Source organism: Pongo abelii, chromosome 8 (genome assembly GCF_028885655.2).
Source record: "Pongo abelii isolate AG06213 chromosome 8, NHGRI_mPonAbe1-v2.0_pri, whole genome shotgun sequence".
Taxonomy (NCBI): Eukaryota; Metazoa; Chordata; class Mammalia; order Primates; family Hominidae; genus Pongo; species Pongo abelii.
In genome coordinates, this window is record NC_071993.2 from 5936881 (window position 1) to 5955670 (window position 18790).

The following is an 18790-nucleotide window of genomic DNA, read 5'->3' on the forward strand; positions in this document are numbered from 1 at the left end:
CACCACGCCCGGCTAATTTTTTGTATTTTTAGTAGAGACGGGGTTTCACCGTGTTAGCCAGGATGGTCTCGATCTCCTGACCTTGTGATCCGCCCGCCTCGGCCTCCCAAAGTGCTGGGATTACAGGCGTGAGCCACCGCGCCCGGCCCCTTTTCTTTTTTTTTTGAGAGAGTTTTACTCTTGTCGCCCAGGTTGGAGTGCAATGGTGAGATCTCAGCTCACTGCAACCTCCGCCCTCCGGGGTCAAGTGATTCTCCTGCCTCAGCCTCTCGAGTAGCTGGAAACTACAGGTACTCGCCACCATTCCCGGCTAATTTTTTTTGTATTTTTTGTAGAGATGGGGTTTCACCATGTTGACCAGGCTGGTCTTGAACTCCTGATCTCAGCTGATCCACCTGCCTCAGCCTCCAAAGTGCTGGGATTACAGGCGTGAGCCACCATGCCCGGCCGGGGTTAGTGTTCTTTTTTTGAGACGGAGTCTTGCTCTGTCGCCCAGGCTGGAGTGCAGTGGCACCATCTCGGCTCACTGCAAGCTCCGCCTCCTGGGTTCACGCCGTTCTCCTGCCTCAGCCTCCCGAGTAGCTGGGAGTACAGGCGCCCGCCACCATGGCCTGCTACTTTTTTTGTATTTTTAGTAGAGAAGAGGTTTCACCGTGTTAGCCGGGATGGTCTCCATCTCCTGACCTCGTGATCCGCCTGCCTTGGCCACCCAAAGTGCTGGAATTACAGGCGTGAGCCACCACGCCCGGCCTCGGGGTTAGTATTCTTATAAGACAGGCCAGAGAGGGCTACCTTGTCCTTTGCACCATGTGAGGACGCAGTGAGAAGGCACCATCTACGAACCAGTAAGCAAGCCCACAACAGACACCAAATTTGCCAACACCTTACTCTTGGAGTTCTCAGCCTCCGGACCTGGGAGAAATAAGATTCTGTGGTGTATAAGATACCCAGTTTATGGTATTTTGTTATAGCAGCGTGAATGGATTAAGACAAACCCTTAACAGGAGAGCTACCATCTTAGCAAACTTCTAAGTATAGCAAACTTCCAGGTCGCATTAAGCACAGGCTCTAAGCTATGCAGCAGGTCTCCAGGACGTACTCACCTCGCATAGCTGAAAGTGCATACACTTTGATATCTCCCCTTTCTCCCCACCATCCAGCCCTGGCAACCTCCATTCACTGCTTCTGTGGGTTTACTGTTTTTATTTTATTATTTTTTAAAATTACTTATTTATTTTTAAATTTTATTTATTTTTTATATATATTTTTGAGACAGTTTTCGCTCTTGTCGCCCAGGCTGGAGCGCAATGGTGCAATCTCGGCTCACTGCAACCTCTGCCTCTCGGGTTAAAGCGATTCTCCTGCCTCAGCCACCCCAGTAGCTGGGATTACAGATATGCGCCACCACGCCCACCTAATTTTTGTATTTTTAGTAGAGATGGGCTTTCACCATGTTGGCAAGGCTGGTCTCGAATGCCTGACCTCAGGTGGGTGATCCGCCCACATTGGCCTATCAAAGTGCTGGGATTACAGGCGTGAGCCACTGTGCCCCGCCAGGTTTGCTGTTTTTACATGCCACATATGAGTGAGATCTTACAGTGTTTATCTCTCCGTGCCTGGCTTGCCTCACCCTAACATCACATCCTGCAGCTTCATCCACATTGGCACAAGTGACGTGACAGGATTTCAGGAAGGGTTTTTAGAGCGGAATCAGCGATGGTTCCTGTCCAGGGAGAGACATTGAGGCTGTGGCAAGAAGGGCGAACAGGAATCAAACTCATGACAAGTCGAGAAAAGAAATTTCCAGGAAGACACTGAGGTGGAAGGAAATCAGCTTGGTCTCTTTTGTTTGAGGAACTGAAAGGAGGCCTGGGGCGTGAAGAGAGGTTGAGTGAGAGGCATCTGTGGTGAGAGACTGGGCTGTCCCCCTGGCCTCCTTGGCAGTTCTACCCTGAGAAGTAAGAGGCAGGGAGGGGCACAAACTAATCTGTTTCTGGCTTTCCCAGGCTGCTCTGTGACAGTCACAGAAAGGGAAGCACGCAAGTAGAAGTAGGCTGGGCACGGTGGCTCACGCCTGCAATCCCAGCACTTTGGAAGGCTGAGGCGGGCGGATCACTTTAGGTCAGGAGTTCAAGACCAGCCTGGCCAACATGGGGACCCCACCTCTACTAAAAAAAATACAAAAATTAGCCGGGCGTGGTGGCACGTGCCTGTAGTCCCAGCTACTTGGGAGGCTGAGGCAGGAGAATTGCTTGAACCCAGGAGGCGGAGGTTGCAGTGAGCCGAAATCACACCCCTGCACTCCAGCTTGGTGACAAAGCGAGACTGTGTCTCAAAAACAAAAACAAAAAACAAAAAAGTGGGGCCGGGTGTAGTGGCTCATGCCTCTACTTCCAGAAGTTTGGGAGGCCGAGGAGGACAGATCACTTGAGGTCGGGAGTTCAAGACCAGCCTGACCAACATGGAGAAACCCCGTCTCTACTAAAAACACAAAATTAGCCGGGTGTGGTGGCTCATGCCTGTAATCCCAGCTACTCAGGAGGCTGAGGCAGGAGAATCGCTTGACCCCAGGAGGCGGAGGTTGCGGTGAGCTGAGATCATGCCATCGTACTCCAGCCCAGGTAACAAGAGCAAAATTCTGTCTCAAAGGAAAAAAAAAAAAAAAGTGGAAGTAGCAAGGCCAGTGATGAGGCCATCCCAGTAACTCAGGCAAGGGAAACACGGCAGAGCCCATGTCTGAAAGGTGCTCCCACATTTCCACTCCCACCTGTTCTTCCAGAACTTTACCACTCCCATCAAGAGGTGGAGTCTACTTCCCTCCCCTTGAACCCGGGTGAGACTTTTTGACTGCCTTGACAAATGGATGTGGCAAAGCGATGCTGCATGACTTTCTTTCTTTTTTTTTTTTTTGTTTTGAGACAGAGTTTCACACAATCTCAGCTCACTGCAACTTCTGCCTCTGGGTTCAAGTGATTATCCTGCCTCAGCCTCCCGAGTAGCTGGGATTACAGGCAGGAAAACAACAGACCATACCGTGGTTCCACTAGGGTTTGAACCCAGGACCTTCTGCGTGTAAAGCAGACGTGATAACCACTACACCATGGAACCACATGTGGCATCAGTTTCTAAGCTAGACTATGAGGTTATGAGGCTGGGCACGGTGGCTCACACATGTAATCCCAGCACTTTGGGAGGCTAAGGTGGGTAGATCACCTGAAGTCAGGAGTTCGAGACCAGCCTGGGCAACATGGCAAAACTCCGTCTCTACTAAAAATACACAAAAAAAAATTAGCCAAGCGTGGTGGCACATGTCTGTAGTTCCAGCTACTTGGAAGCTTGAGGCAGGAGAATTGCTTGAACCAGGGAGGCAGAGGTTGCAGTGAGCTGAGATCGTGCCACTGCACTCCAGCCTGGGCAACAGAGCGAGACCCTGTCTCAAAATAAATACATACATACATACATACATACATAACATACATACATACATACATACATACATACATAAAGTTAGGCTATGACAGCCAATATGGCCTTGCCTGGCGCTCCCTCCCCCTCTGTCTCTCAGCTCACACCAGCCCACATGGAGAGACCGAGAGAGAGGCCCATGTGAGGAGGAACTGAGGTCGTCAGCCGGCAGCATCTGCCAGACACGGGTGATTTCAGCCTTCAAATCTTCCAGCTGCAATCCCCAGTCCCTGGGAGCAGAGACAAGCCATTGCTGCTGGACCCTGTCTGAATTCGTATACATAGAACCCATGAGCATAACCAAGGGCTGCTTTACACGGCTAGATTTGGGGGTAATTTGCTGTGCAGCCACAGTACCTGGAACAAGAGGATAATGGCTGGAGTTGCCTAGTGGCTGTTGGTGGGCTTGTTGAAAGTGAACCTATTTGAGATGCTGAATAGAAATTGAATTAACAAGATGTAGTCATGAAAGGAACAGAAAATGTCTTAATTATAAAAAAATTATAAAGACCCAGCCAGGCGTGATGGCTCATGCCTGTAATGCACTTTGGGAGGCGGAGGCGGGCGGATCACCCGAGGCAGGGAGTTTGAGATCAGCCTGACCAACATGGTGAAACCCCGTCTCTACTAAAAATACAAAATCAGCTGGGCGTGGTAGCGGGGGCCTATAATCCCAGCCACTCGGGAGGCTGAGGCAGGAGAATGGCTTGAACCCAGGAGGCAGAGGTTGCAGTGAGCCGAGATTGTGTCATTGCACTCCAACCTGGGCAACAAGAGCGAAACTCCGTCTCAAAAAAAAAAAAAAAAAACAAATATAAAGATACAGACCAGGCACGGTGGCTCACGCCTGTAATTCCAGCACTTTGGAAGCTGAGGTGGGCGGATTGCTTGAGGCCAGGAGTTTGAGAACAGCCTGTCCAACATGGTGAAACCCCATCTCTACTAAAAATACAAAAATTAGCCGGGCGTGGTGGCACACACCTGAGTGTGTGTGTACTAGCTTCTCAGGAGGCGGAGGCATGAGAATGGCCTGAACCCAGGAGGCGGAGGTTGCAGTGAACCGAGGTCGTGCCACTGCACTCCAGCCTGGGGGACAGAGGGAGACTATGTCTCAAAAAAAACAAAAAACAAATACAAATAAAGATATGAAGGAAGGCCCAGTTAGAATACATTTTTGAAAATACTTCTTTACATTTTTAATGATGCATGCATTTCATATTGAGAGCTTCATTCTTTTGGTTTAATAATTTGATCCTTGTTAAAATGCAGACAATTGGCTGGGCATGGTGGCTCATATCTTTGGGAGGCTGAGGTGGGCAGATCACTTGAGCCCAGGAGTTTGAGACCAGCCTGGGCAACATGGTGAAACCCTGTCTATAAAAAGAAAAAAAATTAGCTAGGTGTGGTGGTGCATGCCTGTGGTCCCAGCTACTTGGGAGGCTGAGGTAGGAAGATCGCTTGAACTCAGGAGTCAGAGGCTGCAGTGAGCCGAGATCACACTGCTGCACTCCAACCTGAGTGACAGTGAAATCCTGTCTCAAAAAAAAAAAAAAAAAAAAAAAATGCAGACCACTCAGGGATTGATAAAATTTGAAAATTTTTCATTAACACCTTAGCATGAATGAAGACTGAAATCTAGTTTTCTTTTTGATGAAGACAATGGAGGCACCCAAGGGCTAAGGACATACATCCCCAGGGAGGGAAGGAGAAAGAGAGAACTAGGAAAAGGGACTAGAAAGGGTGCTTGTCTCAATGCTTTTTTCAATTGAGCTCTTCTTGGTCTTGGGCTGCTGCCAACTTGATGATTTTCATTCACCTTTGACAACTCAGCCCATTAAGCCAAAGAGGCTCACCTGGTGCTACTGTTGCTAATACTAACAATGGCTCACGCGTGTTGGGTGCACGTGCTGGGCCAAGCATCATGCACACTGTAAGGTACATGGATGTGCTTTGGTCAAGGTGGACACTGAGGCAGATATACAGGCCTGCACGACTCAGTGAGTTTGGTGCACAGGTGCACACCTCCACCTGTTACATAACCTGTTTGTGTACGTTCATACTTGGCTCTGGGCCACTATTGTCTGTAAAAGGTATAACTGCCCTGCTGACACTGTACAGGTGCTCTTGAGGCTCGGCTCGGCTCGACATGGCTTGATGTGGTGGGTGCGCTGGCGCCCAGAGAAAGGGAGACAGCCAAAGCTGTCCATCTTATAGACAGACAGGAGTGAGCCAGGACACAGCTCTGCTTGCTTGTGCCAGAGAAAGAAAGAGTTAAGCTGCTGACCTTGAAGGCAAGGGAGAGCCGACTGTGCAGCTGCAGGCGTGGGGGTCGCAGGAGCCACAGAGCCAAAGCAAATAGCAGAGAGAAAGGTGGACAGGGTGAGAGAGCTAATGTGAGAAAGCTGCTAATAAAAAGCCATTGATGAGAACTGCTGCTGAATAAAGCCATATTCACTTGCCTGAGCCCCCTGCCCAAAAGCGTTTCTGCTTATCCACCGGTACCCCTCGGACTTCAGCATGGGCTGGACCTGGACCGGAGTCTGACACACACCACCTCAGTTAATCTTCACAGTAAACCTGGGAAGGAGGCGCCATTTTGCCCACCGTTTACCAGGACACTGAGAGGCAGGGAGTGTGACCTGCATGAGGTCACTTGGAGCATCACTGTAGGGGACTAACACGCTACACGGCTATGCGGCCTTGTTCTCTGCTCCGAATGCCATCTTCACAGATTGTTCTCATGTCCCTTACAACTGCATATCTATAAACAAGTGGATTTGCTCTCTGGTCTCTAAGACTTTAAAATCTAAGGTTAAGGAGTGTGTGTGTTGGGGGAAGGGTGGGGACAGCAGCAAAGACTTGCACAGATAATTGTCCCCAAATAGTCTCAATGAAGGCACCATTGATAAGGGCATATGGCAAAGCCCTGAACCGTCCCTAAATTTCAATTTTCTTCTAGCAGTCATATGACTGATCTATGGTCAGTAGGATGTGAACAGAAATGATCTACGTGCCTTCTGAAAAAAAGGGGGCATGCATAGCCTCCCTTTCATTCTTTTTTTTTTTTATTTTTTTTATATATTTTTTTTTCGAGACAGGGTCTCACTCTGTCTCCCAGGCTGGAGTGCAGAGATGCAATCTCAGCTCACTGTAACCTCTGCCTCCCGGGTTCAGGCGATTCTCCTGCCTCAACCTCCCAAGTAGCTGGGAGTGCAGGTGTGTGCCACCATGCCCAGCTAATTTTTGTTTGTTTTGAGATGGAATTTTGCTCTTGTTGCCCAGGCTGGAGTGCAATGGCACGATCTCGGCTCACTGCAACCTCCGCCTCCCAGGTTCAGGAGATTCTCCTGCCTCAGCCTCCCGAGTAGCTGGGGCTACAGGCATGTGCCACCATGCCCGACTAATTTTGTATTTTTAGTAGAGATGGGGTTTTTCCATGTTGGTCAGGCTGGTCTCCAACTCCTGACCTCAGTTGATCTGCCCATCTCACCCTCCCAGAGTGCTGGGATTACAGGCACAAGCCACCGTGCCCAGCCTAATTTTTGTATTTTTAGTAGAGACAGGGTTTCACCGTGTTGGCCAGGCTGGTCTCGAACTCCTGGCCTTAAGTGATCCACCTGCCTCAGCTTCCCAGAGTGCTGGGATTACAGGTGTGAGCCACTGCGCCTGGCCCTCCCCTTTATTCCTGTTCCCCTCCACAGGTTGGGGAGCAATCTTGGACCACATGGAAAAGGGCAACCTACTCAGGACAGCAGAACAACCAGCAGAAGGAGCAGGGGGCTGACATCTCGGGCTGGTTGAGCTCATCTGTAGTTGGCTATGCCCAGATTCTTATGTGGGAAAGAAAATAAACTTTGGTTTAGTCCATTGTTATTTTCTGGTCTTTATTTAGAGACAGGGTCTCAGTCACCTAGGCTGGAGTGCGGTGGTGTGAACATAGCTCACTGAAGCTGTGAACTCCTGGGCTCAAGACATCCTCCAGCCTCAGCCTCCCAAAGTGCTGGGATTACAGGTGTGAGCCACCCCACCTCCATCTAATATTAAATCACAAAATGGAATTATCTAAGTCTGTATCAGCTGGAAGAGAGGAAAGGATGCGGTAGACCCAGGGCTCTGTGTTCAAGGGGCAGGGCGAGCCAGAAGCTGGATTTTGTTCCTACGTCTTTTGCATTCATTTCCCTTTTAGCTAATTGTGGATTTTCAGCAACACTTGGAAAAATAAAGACCATGCATGTTGTAGGCTGGCACAGGTGGAAGCTCTAGAACTCTGAGAGCCGCTTTAAAGGTACCACATACTGTAATCTAAATAGAAACACCCTACCATATCCAAGGAATCTGTGCCATCCCACTCCCAGCATTTTAGTGAGTGTCTGTGTATGCCTGTATCTATTCGCAAGAGCTTTTTTTTTTTTTTTTAAAGGAGCTATAAAGGAGATTATTTCTGCTGTGCTGTAGTCTGTTTTTTTTTCACTTATAAATGTATAACCCAAATTTTATTGTCATTATTTGAAATTATGTGTAGAGCTAATTAACCCAATATAAAAAGGACTCTTACAAATCAACAAGACAAAACTATGGTCAAAAGATAAAGCAAGAACTGGTTTCATTAATGGCCCCAATCAATGGCCTCTGTGTCCAGTCCTGTGGATTCTGCCCCCTACACTAATTCTGGGCATGACCATGCCTTGCTTTGGCCAATGGGATGGAAGCATCTACACAAACAGAGCGGAGACTGGAAAACACATTTAAGTCTCTTTCCTCTCTTGAATCTCTGCCACTGTCATGAAAAATCAGCCTGGGCTAGCCTAATGGAGAGACCACGGAGAGCAGAGCCAGCTTGATCCACCCAAGGCCATCCTATACCAGCTCAGCAACCCACTGGCTGACGGGATGCAGGAGTGAGCCCAGCTGCGAGCAGCAAAGCCACCCAGATGCCCTACAGACTCCTGTTTCAACCCACTGAGCTTTGGGGTGTTTGTCATTTAGTAACAGCTAACTGATACAGGTAAAAATAGGAAAAAGAGCTATAATGGCCAAAAAACAAATCTAAAGATCTTCAATCTGATTGAGAAATGCAAGGCCGGGTGTGGTGGCTTATGCCTGTAATCCCAACACTTTTGGAGGCCAAGATGAAAGCATTGCTTAAGGCCAGGAGTTCGAGACCAGCCTGGCCAACACAGTGAGACTCCCCTACAAAAGTGGCATCTCTACAAAAATTTTAAAAATTAGCTGAGCGAGCTGGTGCGTGCTTGCGGTCCCAGCTGCTCAGGAGGCTGAGAAGGGAGGATTGCTTGAGCCTAGGAGGTCGAGGCTGCAGTGAGCTATGGTCACACCACTGCACTCCAGTCTGGGCAACAGAGCAGGACCCTGTCTCAAAAAAAAAAAAAAAATGCAAAATTAAAATCATGAGATATTACATCATGTTAGTAAAATTAAAATCATGAGATATTACATCATGTTAGTGGCCATTAAAAGTGTGAAACCGTGGCCAGGCGCAGTGGCTCACGCCTGTAATCCCAGCACTTTGGGAGGCTGAGGCAGGTGGATCACCTGAGGTCAGGAGTTCAAGACCAGCCTGGCCAACATGGTGAAACCCCATCTCTACTAAAAATACAAAAAAATTAGCCAGGGGTGGTGGTGGGCGCCTGTAATCCCAGCTACTCGGGAGGCTGAGGCAGGAGAATTGCTTGAACCCAGGTGACGGAGGTTGCAGTGAGCTGAGGTTGTGCTACTGCACTCCAGCCTGGGCGACAGAGTGAGACGCCGTCTCAAAAAAAAAAAAAAAAAAGTGCGATACCACACAGCTTTGGTGATGGGTATGCCTGGGAAGGAATCCTGGCAAAAGCTATGTCTGTGGTGCTCAAGACCCATCCCAGCCTCCTGGGCATGTGAGCCCCACACTGCAGACACAGGGAAGTTACCAGCTACATGCCCCAGGCTCCCCTAGGTCCAGATTTTGAGATGTGAGTTAGATTCTGCTAATTGCTTGAGTTTCGGAAAGCAGAAGTGAAAGCCCTATTTCTGCTTCCACTGGCAAAGGCTGCAAGTGATTTTCTGTGGAGTGTTTTCTGATCATTTGGCCTCTCGACTGTAGCAGATGAAGACAGCAAGCTTCTGGCATTGGAGGTGAAGGCAGCAGCTTCCTATACTGGCAAAGATTTTCCTGATTGAAAAGGCACTTCTTTTTGAGGCCTAGGTCTGAAGTACAGCCCTTGATATCGTCCCTGAAAGTTCAACAAGATTTGTTCTCGAGCCTTCCTGACAATTCTGCATACCATCGGGACCCTGTTACAAATCTCCTTCTGCATAAGCTGGCTGCAATGAATGCTAGTATCTGCGAACTGAACTGTAACTGATACAGTTGGCAACCTAAAAAAATGGACAGATCCTTTGATCCACTTCTAGGAATTTATCTTCCAGTCATTTCCAGAAGGACACAAAGATGTGTCCATGGCACTGCTGTTTATAATAACTTAAAAAACCCTAGAATGTCCTAAAATGTCCAGAAATAGCGAACAGCTTAGACAAATTGTGGCACATCTGAAAGATGGAATGTCAGAAAGAATGCAACATTATGCAAAGTTAAAAAGAATGAGGTAGATCTTTAAGAACTAATGAGAAAATGAAAATAACAAAACAAAAAGAACTAATTAGAAACAATGCACTCAGTTGAAAAAGTTGCAAGAGTATTATATGATCCTATTTGGAATAATCTTTATTTGCACTGTCTGAATTATTTTTCACCAGGAGCAAATATTTTAGAATATAAACTCACTAAAAATGAAATAAAGCGCATGAGTGTTACATCATATATAACCTTATTCAAATCCATGGGTAATTCCTTGAAGGCGTACCATGTGCAGGAGCTGTATGCAGCCTTCTGGGATGTGTAAGGTGTGTAAGATATAGTAACTGACCCAGGCTGGGCGCGGTGGCTCACGCCTGTAATCCCAGCACTTTGGGAGGCTGAGATGGGTGGATCACCTGAGGTCAGGAGTTTGAGACCAGCCTGGCCAACATGGTGAAACACTGTCTCTACTAAAAATACAAAAATTAGCCAGGCACGGTGGTGGGAGCCTGTAATCCCAGCTACTTAGGAGGCTGAGGCAGGAGAATCACTTGAGCCAAGGGGGCGGAGGTTGCAGTGAGCTGAGATTGTACCACTGCACTCCAGCCTGGGCGACAGAGTGACTCTGTCTCAAAAAAAGAAATAGTAACTGACCTCCAGGGATGCATGACTCAGTGGCCTTGACTACCACTTATATAAATAGTTCTAACATAAGGCGAACCATGTGATAATTGCTGCAAAGTGCAAAGCAGGAACAGGGGCGGAGAAATTAATTCTTGTGAACCTGGAAGACATCTGACGACTCTGCTGGGCATGGATGAAGAGATTATGCCAAGAGCTAATTTTTATTAAATGCTTTTTCTATTCCTGGGTTCCTTGAGAATCACTGACATTTATTATTTACTACACATCAGACACGGTGTTAAGTGGCTTAGATGAAATGTCTTTTTTTTTTGGTTATCAGATAACCCTTTGTGAAAATATTTTCCTTTGCACTCTTTAACTAGCTGGGCATTCCACTGCTTCACTGTTGGTATCATCTGTGATACTATCAACATTGCAGCTCACGGACTGGGCAGTCCCCAGGAATTTTTTTTTTTTTTTGAGACGGAGTCTTGCTCTGTTGCCCAGGCTGGAGTGCAGTGGCGCAAACTCGGCTCACTGCAAGCTCCGCCTCCGGGGTTCACACCATTCTCCTGCCTCAGCCCCCTGAGTAGCTGGGACTACAGGCACTCACCACCATGCCTGGCCAATTTTTTTGTATTTTTAGTAAGAGATGGGGTTTCATCGTGTTAGCCAGGATGGTCTCGATCTCCTGACCTCGTGATCCTCCCGCCTCGGCCTCCCAAAGTGCTGGGATTACAGGTGTGAGCCACCGCAACTGGCCCCCAGGAATTCTTTAATGGTTCCAGAGACTTCTCTGGCTAAAGACTGCTGCTGCATCTGTTAGGCAATGTTGACAATCTCATCAAAAGTGGTGCTTCCACTGTGTTTCATGTTTTTGTGTTTCTTTCTGTCTGTCGGTGGTTCCTGAGGGTTGTGACGATCAGGGCAGAGGCAGAAGGCACCACCTCAATCTGGGCCTGTCCGTTGTGGCTGGTCAGTTTCACTATCATCCTCAGACTCTTCCAGTCAATAGTTGGTGATGTCATCAGCAACCATTTTTGGAGACATACCCAGGGAGCTGACCTTGGGGGCCAGTGCAGATGTGGCATCGACTTCGCCACTGGTACACCTCAGATACACAACTTTGATCTCGCTGGGGTCAAACGTAGGTGGCTGCAGTTGGTTGAACTCAGGTTCAGGATGACTGAAGCAAGTTGCACTTGGCTTTCTCTGAGCTGAAAAACGAAAGGTGCTCAGGCTCCCGGCAACTCTGTGAAGAAAGAGTTATTATCATCTCAGTTTACAGATGAAACAGAAGCTCAGAGAGGGCAAGCAGCTAGCGCAAGGCCCACAGCTGGATTCAGGGCTGCTGGCCACAGGGCCTGGCTCTACATGCTGCACAGTCAGAGAGGGAGAGTCCCATGCGCAGTTGGAAGGGAGAAGGGAAGGGGAGGCTGGCGCTAGATAGTAACAAGCTGTGTGTTTTGGGCATTTCCCCTGTACCAGACTCTGTGCTAAATGACCCTTCTGCTTTGTTTGCCTGGAAAAGTCCCCATCTTAGTGAATTCTGACTTTCCTCCTACTGTCCCGGAGCAGCTGACTGTGGTGGAGAAAACTGCAGGACAGGGACCCTCAGCTGATGCTATACAGCCGGTGATCCTGCCACGTCCCTGACTCCATGGGCTTTCAACGCGAGGCCTCCCCAACGCAGTATCCACACCAGCATTACCTCGGAACTTGGGAGACATGCAGATCCCACAGAAGAAGGAAGGGGGAGCTGCCCTCAATTCAGATCAAGTTTCCCCGTGCCAGAAGAATCAGTCCTCCAGATGGGTGGGCAGCACGGGGCCTGCAGTGAATGTTACTGTGCTGTGCGCTCACAAAGTTAGAGGGCAGAGCTGATATTAAAGGTTCATACTGAGAGGTGAAGCCAGCTGGACTTCCTGGGTCAAGTGGGGACTTGGAGAACTTTTCTGTGTAGCTAAAGGATTGTAAGTGCACCAATCAGCACTCTGTAAAAATGCACCAATCAGCGTTCTGTGTCTAACTAAAGGATTGTAAACGTACCAATCAGCACGCTGTAAAATGGACCAATCAGCACGCTGTAAAATGGACCAATCAGCACACTGTAAAATGGACAAATCAGCAGGATGTGGGCGGGGACAAATAAGGGAATAAAAGCTGGCCACCCCCAGCCAGCAGCGGCAACCCACTTGGGTCCCCTTCCACGCTGTGGAAGCTTTGTTCTTTTGCTTTTCATAATAAATCTTGCCGCTGCTCATTCTTTGGGTCCACACCAACTTTAAGAGCTGTAACATTCACTGCGAGGGTCTGCGGCTTCATTCCTGAAGTCAGCAAGACCACAAACCCACTGGGAAGAACAAACAACTCTGGACGCACCATCTTTAAGACTGTAACACTCACCGCGAGGTCCGCGGCTTCATTCTTGAAGTCAGTGAGACCAAGAACGCACCAGAAAGAATAAATTCTGGACACATTTTGGCGACCCAGATGGGAAACACTCAGTTATCAACAGGCTCACCCTTGAAATGCATCCTAAGCCATTGGGACCAATTTGACCCACAAACCCTGAAAAAGAGGCAGCTCCTTTTCTTCTGCACTACAGCCTGGCCCCAATATTCTCTCTCTGATGGGGAAAAATGGCCACCTGAGGGAAGTATAAATTACAATACTGTCCTGCAGCTTGACCTTTTCTGTAAGAGGAAGGCAAATGGAGTGAAATACCTTACGTCCAAGCTTTCTTTTCATTCAAGGAGAATCCACAACTATGCAAAGCTTGCAATTTACATCCCACAAGAGGACCTCTCAGCTTACCTCCAGATCCTTGCCTCCCTATAACTCCCCTTCCTATTAATGATAAGCCTCCTCTAACCTCCCCTGCCCAGAAGAAAACAAGCAAAAAATCTCCAAGGGACCACAACCCCCTCCCAACCCCTGCTATCGGTTATGTCCTCTTCAAGCTGTACGGGGAGGGCAATTTGGCCCAACCCAGGTACATGTCCCCTTCTCCTTCTCTGATTTAAAGCAGATCAAGGTAGACCTGGGGAAGTTTTCAGATGATCCTGATAGGTATATAGATGTCCTACAGGGTCCAGGGCAAACTTTTGATCTCACCTGGAGAGATGTCATGCTATTGCTAGGTCAAACCCTGGCCTTTAATGAAAAGAATGCGGACTTAGCTGCAGCCCGAGAGTTCGGAGATACCTGGTATCTTAGTCAAGTAAATGATAGGATGACAGCTGAAGAAAGGGACACATTCCCTGCTGGTCAGCAAGCCATCCCCATTATGGATCCCCACTGGGACCTCAACTCAGACCAAGGGTGCTGGAGTTGTAAACATCTGCTGATCTGTGTTCTAGAAGGACTAAGGAGAATTACGAAAAAGCCTGCGAATTATTTGATGATGTCCACCATAACTCAGGGAAAGGAAGAAAATCCTTCTGCCTTGCTCGAGCAGCTACGGGAGGCCTTAAGAAAATACACTCCCCTGTCGCCCAACTCACTCGAGGGTCAACTGATCCTGAAAGATAAGTTTATTATCCAATCAGCCACAGATATCAGGAGAAAGCTCCAAAAGCGAGCCCTGGGCCCTGAACAAAATCTGGAGGCATTATTAAACCTGGCAACCTCAGTGTTCTATGATAAGGACCAAGAGGAACAGGCTGAAAAGGAAAAGTGAGATCATAGAAAGGCTGCAGCCTTAGTCATGGCCCTCAGACAAACCAACCTTGGTGGTTCAGAGAGGACAGAAAATGGAGCAGGCCAATCACCTGGTAGGGCTTGTTACCAGTGTGGTTTGCAAGGACACCTTAAAAAAGATTGTCCAACAAGAAACAAGCTGCCCCCTCGCCCATGTCCACTATGCCGAGGCAATCACTGGAAGGTGCACTGCCCCAGAGGACAAAGGTTCTCTGGGCCAGAAGCCCCCAACCAGATGCTCCAACAACAGGACTGAGGGTGCCCGGGGCAAGCACCAGCTCATGTCATCATCCTTACTGAGCCCCGGGTATGTTTAACCATTGAGGGCCAGGAAATCGACTTCCTCCTGGCCACTGGCATGGCTTTCTCAGTGTTAACCTCCTGTCCCGGACAGCTGTCCTCGAGGTCTGTTACCATCCGAGGCTCAGTGTTAATCTCCTATCCTGGACAGCTGTCCTCGAGGTCTGTTACCATCCAAGGAATCCTGGGACAGCCTATAACCAGGTATTTCTCCCGCCTCCTCAGTTGTAATGGGAGGCTTTGCTCTTTTCACATGACTTTCTTGTTATGCCTGAAAGTTCCACACCCTTATTAGGGAGGGACATATTAGCCAAGGCTGGGCTATTATCTACATGAATATGGGGAACAAGTTACTGATTTGTCGTCCCCTGCTTGAGGAGAGAATCAACCCTGAAGTCTGGGCATTGGAAGGAACAAACTCAAGCTCCAGCCTTAAGCCTTCCCACAGGACAAAATTTATCTTTATACATCACAGAGAGAGCAGGAATAGCTCTTGGGGTCCTTACTCAGACTCATGGGACAACCCCACAACCAGTGGCATACCTAAGTAAGTAAACTGATACAGTAGTAAAAGGCTGGCCTCACTGTTTACGGGTAGTTGCAGCGGTGGCCATCTTAGTGTCAGAGTCTATCAAAATAATACAAGGAAAGGATCTCACTGTCTGGACTACTCATGACGTAAATGGCATAATAGGTGCCAAAGGAAGTTTATGGTTATCAGACAACCGCCTACTTAGATACCAGGGCGGTTGTCTGGTATCAGACAAGCGCTACTCCTTGAGGGACCAGTGCTTCAAATACATACGTGTGCGGCCCTCAACCCTGCCACTTTTCTCCCAGAGGATGAGGAACCAGTTGAGCATGACTGCCAACAAGTTATAGTCCAGACTTACGCTGCCCGAGATGATCTCTTAGGAGTCCCCTTAGTTAATCCTGATCTTAACCTATATACTGATGAAAGTTCATTTGTGGTGGAGAATGGGATACGAAGGGCAGGTTATGCCATAGTTAGTGATGTAACAGTACTTGAAAGTAAGTCTCTTCCCCCAGGGACCAGCGCCCAGTTAGTAGAACTAGTGGCACTTACCCGAGCCTTAGAACTGGGAAAGGAAAGGAGAATAAATGTGTATACAGATAGCAAGTATGCTTATCTAATCCTACATGCCCATGTTGCAATATGGAAAGAAAGGGGGTTCCTAACCTCTGGGGAACCCCTGTTAAATACCACAAGGAAATCATGGCGTTATTGCATGCAGTGCAAAAACCCAAGGAGGTGGCAGTCTTACGCCACCGAAGCCATCAAAAAGGGGAAGGAGAGGGGAGAACAGCAGCATAAGTGGCTGGCAGAGGCAGGGAAAGACCAGTAGAAAGGAAGGAGAGAAAGAGACAGAGAGAGAGAGAGAGAGAGAGAGGAAGAGACAGAGACAAAGGAGTCAAAGAGGGAGACAGAGAGAGGAAGAGACAGAGAGGCAGAAAGTCGGAGAGAGAGGAGGAGACAGACAAAGAAGAGTCAGAGAGAGAGAAACAGAAAGTCAAAGAAAGAGAGGAAGAGACAAAGAGGGAGTCAAAAGGAGAGAGAAAGACAAGAAGTCAAAGAGAAAGAAAGAGAGATGGAAGTAGTAAAGAAAAAACAGTGTACCCTATTCCTTTAAAAGCCACGGTAAACTTAAAACCTATAATTGATAACTGAAGGTCTTCTCTGTTACCCTCTAACACTCCAATACCACCTTGTTGTCAGTGTAAGCAATGGCGTAGCCTGAATGTACTGAGGCCACTGACAACCCAAAGCCTTCCTATCAAAAATCCTTAACCCAGCAGGTTTTCTAACAGGGGATTTAAATCTTAACTAATTACCATACAAAGGTCCAACCAGACCTAGGAGGAACTCCTTCAGGACAGGACAATAGATGGTTCCTCCCCAGAGATTAAGGAAAAAAGACACAGTGGGTATTCAGTAAGTGATAAGGAAACTCTTGTAGAAACAGAGTTAGGAAAATTGCCTAATAATTGGTCTGATCAAACCTGTGAGCTGTTTGCACTCAGCCAAACTTTCAAGTACTTACAGAATCAGGAAGGAGCCATCTATACCATTTCTAAGATAATATGGACTGAATGAGGTTTTATTAATAGCAAAGAAAAATTAAAATCCCAAACTTATAAGGTTTTCAACAAAAGTAAAGTTTGCTAAAAGTTAACAGTGTAACATGTATTATCCTAACCTCTAATCTTATGGAAATCAGACCCTATCAGTGCCCCTCAAAGCTCAAGTCCATCAGCGCAGAGCCATACAACTAATACCCCTACTTATAGGGTTAGGAATGGCCACTGCTACAGGAACCGGAACAGCAAGTTTACTTCATTATCCTACTACCACACTCTCTCAAAGGATTTCTCAGACAGCTTGCAAGAAATAACAAAATCTATCCAGTAAGGATAGTAACTACAATCCCAAATAGACTCTTTGGTAGCAGCAACTATCCAAAACTGCTAAGGCTTGGACCTCCTCACTGCTGAGAACTTTGCACCTTCTTAGGGGAAGAGTGTTGCTTTCACACTACCCAGTCAGGGATAGTACGAGATGCCACCTGGCGTTTACAGGAAAAGGCTTCTGAAATCAGACAACACCTTTCAAACTCTTATACCAACCTCTGGAGTTGGGTGACATGACTTCTCCCCTTTCTAGGTCCCGTGACATCCATCTTGCTATTACTTACCTTCCGGCCCTGTATTTTTAACCTCTTTGTCAAATTTGTTTCCTCTAGGATTGAGGCCATCAAGCTACAGATGGTCTTACAAATGGAACCCCAAATGAGCTCAACTAACAACTTCTACTGAGGACCCCTTGACCAACCTGCTGGCCCTTTGACTGGCCTAAAGAGTTCCCCTCTAGAGGACACTACACCTGCAGGGTCCCTTCTTTGCCCCTATCCAGCAGGAAGTAGCTAGAATGGTCATCACCCAATTCCCAACAGCAGTTGGGGTGTTCTGTTTAGAGGGTGGATTGAGAGGTGAAGCCAGCTGGATTTCCTGGATCAAGTGGGGACTTGGAGAACTTTTCTGTCTAGCTAAAGGACTGTAAATGCACCAATCAGCACTCTGTAAAAATGCACCAATCAGCGCTCTGTGTCTAGCTAAAGGATTGTAAACGCACCAATCAGCAATCTGTAAAATGGACCAATCAGCAGGATGTGGGCGGGGACAAATAAGGGAATAAAAGCTGGTCACCCCCAGCCAGCAGTGGCAACCGACTTGGGTCCCCTTCCACACTGTGGAAGCTTTGTTCTTTTGCTCTTCATAACAAATCTTGCTGCTACTCACTCTTTGGGTCCACGGCACCTTTAAGAGCTGTAACATTCACTGTGAGGGTCTGCGGCTTCATTCCTGAAGTCAGCAAGACCATGAACCCACCGAGAAGAACAAACAACTCTGGACGTGCCATCTTTAAGATCATAACACTCACTGCAAGTTCCGTTGCTTCATTCTTGAAGTCAGCAAGACCAAGAACCCACCAGAAGGAATGAATTCTGGACACAATACCACAAAAAGACAAAGAAAGCAAAGGGGCGGGAAGAAACCTTTGGACAAGTTTGTCCAACCTGTGGCCCAGGTGGCTTTGAATGTGGCCCAACACAAATTTGTAAACTTTCTTAAAACATTGAGATGTTTTGCAATTTTTTTTTTTAAAGCTCATCAGCTATCTTTAGTGATAGTGTAGTTTATGTGTGGCCCAAGACAATTATTCTTCTTCCAATGTGGCCCAAAGGAGCCAAAAGATTAGATACCCTGCTTTTGGAGGCGAGGGATGTGTTTATTGCCTTGGCCGTGGTGATAGTTTCCTGGGAGCACAAATATGTCTGAATTAATCAAACTGTATATATCAAGGATGTGCAGCTTTGTGTACCAATTATACCTCAGTAAAACCATTACAAAAAGGAAAAGAACAAAGGAAATGCAAATTCCTAGACTCCACCCTGGACCTACAGGCCCAGCTCTCTGGGGCTGCCCAGCCACCTGTGTCCCGCAAGGTGGGGGCCTGAGAAGCACTGCCCAGGCCTTTGCTCCCCTAACGGACTATTTCACACCCTTCCCTAACTCCTCAGACCTCCCATACCACATCCTCACTCTCAGCTG

The 18790-nt window shown here is 47.7% G+C and overlaps 1 protein-coding gene and 1 non-coding gene across 4 annotated transcripts in view; both read right to left on the reverse strand.

Moving 5' to 3' along the window:
• Positions 1-3035: 3035 nt before the first annotated feature.
• TRNAV-UAC (transfer RNA valine (anticodon UAC)) lies at positions 3036-3108 on the reverse strand. The gene has a single exon. It is a non-coding gene; the product is annotated as a tRNA-Val (tRNA).
• A 7847-nt stretch (positions 3109-10955) lies between these two features.
• ANKRD16 (ankyrin repeat domain 16) overlaps positions 10956-18790 on the reverse strand; it is a 28325-nt gene continuing 20490 nt past the window's right edge. For all 3 annotated transcript variants that reach the window (XM_009245103.4, XM_009245101.4, XM_002820493.6), the window contains one exon: positions 10956-11909. In XM_009245103.4, coding sequence (XP_009243378.2) covers positions 11893-11909 — 17 coding nt within the window. In that variant the 3' untranslated portion in view covers positions 10956-11892. The remainder of the gene's footprint in view (positions 11910-18790) is intronic.